The 5,000-nt window shown below is 41.7% G+C and overlaps 2 protein-coding genes across 4 annotated transcripts in view; one reads left to right on the top strand and one right to left on the bottom strand.

The window, feature by feature from the left end:
* Positions 1-3,346, top strand: part of GAA1 (glycosylphosphatidylinositol anchor attachment 1) — an 18,243-nt gene extending 14,897 nt beyond the window's left edge. For all 3 annotated transcript variants that reach the window (XM_086544447.1, XM_086544449.1, XM_086544448.1), the window contains exon 13: positions 697-3,346. In XM_086544447.1, coding sequence (XP_086400573.1) covers positions 697-967 — 271 coding nt within the window. In that variant the 3' untranslated portion in view covers positions 968-3,346. The remainder of the gene's footprint in view (positions 1-696) is intronic.
* Positions 3,347-4,170: 824 nt separating this feature from the next.
* Positions 4,171-5,000, bottom strand: part of LOC122246697 (uncharacterized) — a 6,395-nt gene continuing 5,565 nt past the window's right edge. The window contains exon 4 of the mRNA XM_043005423.2: positions 4,171-4,941. Within this exon, the coding sequence (XP_042861357.2) occupies positions 4,791-4,941 (151 nt within the window). The 3' untranslated portion in view covers positions 4,171-4,790. The remainder of the gene's footprint in view (positions 4,942-5,000) is intronic.

Genomic DNA, 5,000 nt, shown 5'->3' with positions numbered 1-5,000 from the left:
CCATTTCCCCACACTCCTCATATAGGATTCACCCAGATCCACAACAGTGCCCATGTCACAAAGTCATGAGGGTACTAGGGATTATTAAATGTCATGTTATCTGTGGACAATGGTCGTATAGTCAAAAGCCATAAGTAGAACTGAAGTGTTAATGTACTCATTCTGGAAAGATACCCCATGTGTACAAAGTGTTTTGAAAGATGCTACAAAGTTTCCTGAAATAGATAACAAAAGCAAATTGCTTTCGCTTACATGTCAACAATATATTTTTCAATTAAGTATTGGTGCTCCTTGAACAGCAATATTTGGCTCTTGGAAGAGTAAAGATTTCCTTGAATATAAAAAGTTTCAAATCATGTCGAACACCATCAAGGTCAGGTGTTAAGATGACTTGTGTTTAGTGAGAAATGTATATTGGATCAGAGGACAGTGTTCACTGATGCCTTGGTGACATGAGCACTAATAACGGATTGGAGAGTGTGGGGGTGCCACACAAGTGGTGCTGATGGGACACCTCCCTGTTTTCCAATTTGGATTTAAGACGAGCCAAGTCATTTACTGAAACAACCTTATGACAAGTCTAAGTGCCAGATTAGAATTTGAAAAATTTAGATTTTGACACCCAAATACGGATGCTCTCAGTCTGACAGTGACAGTGTCCTTCATAAGTTGATGTAAGTTCTTTTTACTTTGCAGGTTGAGAAGGTGTTTAAAAGCAGCAGTGCTGCTCTTAATCCATCCTCTGACAATGCTGTTCCTGTTCGTCCTCATGGACACCTGGTCCAATTTTAGCGATCTTCCTCCAAATAAGTTGCTTTGGAAGACATACATAGCAACCAAAAGAGCATTCATGTACAGTGTCGTTGATGGGCTGATTTATTCAAATTGGGTTTTTGATGTTGCAACGCAGTGTTTACTTCCTGTTTGGCTCCTCTTCTGGCAGATTGCTCTTCGTGCTCCACAGTGAGAGCATCTGTTTGCACATAGATTAGGTTGTGGTTCATAATTATAGTATTATAATGTATTTTATATGATGTAAGTAAAGAACATGGCAAAATGAGCCTAAATGTCATGTGGCTTGTATGTATGTGTAATATGTGAAATGTATAAAAAGAGATAAAAAAAAAACATGCTTTCGTCCTCCCATACTTCCTTTACATAGAGCTTAATCCAACTGATCAGAAAATGTAGAGTAAATTGTACAATATCAGTCCAATGTAATCTTCTTAATGCCAATGAAAAGGAAGCAATGCACATCACAATGGTGTGCAAAATCTAACCTGCACAGACTCCAGCCCGAGGATTTGGGACCAATTGAGCTTGACTCTTTCCTTCTTGGTCTGTAATTCCCTATGGTGCTCGTTCTACCTGTACTAACTTTATACTGCTCTGTATATTCGATTCAAAGGATAGCTCAACAAACTTTATTCTGTAAATCATACAAATCAGAACTATACATTTTTCCTACTTTTTAAAAGTTCTTAAAAGTTGTAGGATATCAAAAATAGATGTAAGAAGTGAATTATGACAAGAAAATATTGTAGATGGAAAGACCACAGGAACAGGAACTGGATCATGTTATTGAAGGAGGGTTAAGGTTAACCAATCTTGGGGAAAGCTTTTCCCACCCTAATGGGGAAGACCATTCATACCCCATTGGCCAGTACTTTAGTTTAGAATAGATCTTTTTACTATTATAGATACTATCATTTTGTCTTTTTATATATTAGGTGACTTGTGAATCAATTTAGCATTGTTTCAATTCAGCTGTTGGACTTCATCCTGCATGTGAATGAAACGTGCATGAGGGTCCCGAGCGTATTTAACATAGCGTTTATATTCACTGATTCTTTTGTCGAGATCTCTACCAGTTTTGTTTATATAAAATTTAGGACACTCCTTACAGTGGATAGCTTAAATACCTGAAGAAGTATCAAGATCACAGTTGCCCTTAGTGGTTCATCAGAGCTTTACAAAACATGTTTTGATATGTGAAAATGAGATCGATAATTCCTTTTTTGGAATAAAAAAGTGTTTAATTGTCTGTGTGTGCACCTTACCGTGTTTGTTTTGTGATTCTCTACTAGTGTTTTTAGTCTCTTCCTTATCAACTGATAGCCATGCACATGGTCAGGTGGCAGAATTCCAAGAGCAAGCAAACGTCGGACGCGCACGGCCTTGCATTCTCCTCCATGCTGACAGGGGAGTCCATGACTAGTCCATGACTAGTGCCTGGGAAAGTGTCCAATGAAGGCATTCATTGGCCTTCTCAGAATCAGTCATGTTGGAGGTGGATTGCGTGAATTTCAACAGGTATGAAGTTAAGCACCGCGTCATGCATTATATTAAATAGTTGTTGACAGAAGAGCATATATACACCGTTGTGATATGCATTGAGCCTGCACAGCCGCACATATTCAGTAGGTGCTACTTGAAATGTCCCTTCACCGAACCAGTGCTGCGCACATGTCAGGAAAAGGAGACAACTCAGGCGCTTGTTGCTCCATTTCCTCGAGCGAGTAGCAACCTTAAACGCTGGCGGCTAGACCCTGCGTTGGCTTATATTTCGTATGGAGAGGAATCGTGAGGTGACCCAAGGCCGTGCGCCAGGCGACACTCCGTATCCGCTCGACGCCAGACCAATGTGATCTGTGGTGTGGAGTCTGACAAAGACTTGTATTTCTCATGTCAACTTGGTCCGGTTTTGTCAAGCTGAGAAGGGTGGCGATGGTCGGACTGGATCTGTTAAGAGGTTGCGGGGTACGAGCGACAAGCAGACAATTTATCTCGGCTTATAGGACTATCTTCAGTAAGCTTGGTTTGACCTCTGGCAGGTGTACTAATCCGCGAGTTCGCGGGCTGAATAGCGATCGTAGAAGTAGGTTTGTGGCTCTCACACAGGTGAAAAGCAAAGATATTTATGAGTTTGCCCTCACGAAGGAACGCGGCCGACAGAATCACAACGACCTGAGACTTCAAGCCCGCAGCGATGGCAGCAAGACCAAGGAAAACGCAGACAATTAAATGCACCTGGCTTATTATCCCTAAGAGAATTGTCAGCAGGAAATGAGCATGCGAAGTGCATGTAGAGTGAAGACACGAAACTTTGTGGATACTCGAGACATTAAAGTGCAAGCCTTTTAGTGTAAACAGTACATGTCCGTCAAGAGCAAAGAAAGTAAAAAGGCGTTGCTCAGTGTAAGCAGTGTGTTCAAATACCAAATACCTGTATCTGTGTTGACATTATTTCTACTGTATAGTTATGGCAGGGAACTGTCGATGTAAAATATCATTCCCAAGGGGTATCACAACTATTATAAGACAATAAAGCAGTGCGCTGAAGCAATCATGCGTTTACTTGAAACTATAGAAATATGTATATTGAGATCTGTGTTTATATATACATATACACACTTATAACATATATGTATAAAAAAAGAAAGGAAAAAAATATATATGTGTGTGTGTGTGTGTCTGTATGTATGTATGAATGCACACATAAATGCACGCATGCAAGCACGTGCGCGCACACACACACGCACGCACGCACACACACACACACACACACACACACACACACACACACACACACACACACACACACACACGCACGCACGCACACACACACACACACACACACACACACACACACACACACACACACACACACACACGCACACACACACGCACACACACACACACACACACACACACACACACACACACACACACACACACACACCACATATATATATATATATATATATATAATATATATATATTATATATATATATATATTTATATTTATATTTATATATATATACATATATATATGTATATATATATATATGTGTGTGTGTGTGTGTGTGTGTGTGTGTGTGTGTGTGTGTGTGCATCAGAGACAAGGAAAAAGAAAGCTGGCACCGAGAGCCGAGGAGGGCGTGGCGTCGACCACCAGCTCGGCGAGAGGCTTATCGAGGGGCCTCTCCTAATTGAAAACCGAGGATCAAATCTCCTGTGATATTACGGTTTCAGTATTTGCCCTTATCTGCTTTTATCTTATTTTCTGCTTTTTGTTTTATCTTGTTTTCATGAAGTATAGGTTCATGCGTATTCTGCTTCTTAGTTGATGAAGGGAGTATATTGTCTTAGTAAAAAAAAAAAACGTATTTTTTTATCATATATTTATTTATAAAAGTAGGGTTCCAGCCCTTACTAAACAACATTAGATTCAACAATATAAAATTAAATAGTATAAACATTAAATTATTGCAGTTTAAAATAACAAACAGCCAGCGGCTTCACATCCACAGGTAGCAATTGCAATGTTGCACTGTGAAAATGTTCTTATGCAGCGAATTTCTTGGAGGAAGAAATTGGGATTCATGATGCGGGGAATCGGACGCAGAGAGAGTAATGTCTGTTGTGATTCAAAGGTGTTGTTTAAGAGTGCAAATACCAGCATGTATGTGTGTGTGTGTGTGTTTCAACCTTCAAGATGGTGTTCATAACAGTGGTGAATACATGAAGTACGTATGAAGGTGGCTCCTATTCCCATAGGAAGAGCGCTCCCCACGCACGGACCCATCCTCCCACCTGACTAGACACGATGACGTGGCCACAAACTTCTCTCAGACGCGGTTGGCTCCCAAACACTCCAGCTTTACAGCGGGCAAGTCCTTGGAAATGGTGGAAATAATCTGAGCCGGGGTTGGTGTGGCTACAGTGTGTGATAACCGCTGCTGCCACCGCGGAGGGACACCGGACGGCCGATCTGGCGGCGGCCCGCCTAGGGGTGGGGGACGTCGGCCGAGAAGCCGTGCTCGGGGTGGGCCGAGTAGTTCACCACCTGGAGTTTGCCGTCCTTGTCGTAGAAGCCGTAGCGGCCGTGGACCTGCCCGTAGCCGTCGCGCTCCTCGTATCGGAACTGGCGGTTTTTCCTGCGGAGAAAGAGGAAAAGGTGCATACACGCGTGAGGTCCATATATATATATATATAT

This window comes from Penaeus japonicus, unplaced genomic scaffold, assembly GCF_977035675.1.
Source record: "Penaeus japonicus unplaced genomic scaffold, GWHDUDI00000001_assembly GWHDUDI00000015, whole genome shotgun sequence".
In the NCBI taxonomy this organism is placed as follows: Eukaryota; Metazoa; Arthropoda; class Malacostraca; order Decapoda; family Penaeidae; genus Penaeus; species Penaeus japonicus.
Note: the sequence above shows the minus strand (reverse complement) of the source record. Positions and strands in the feature narration are given on the sequence as shown.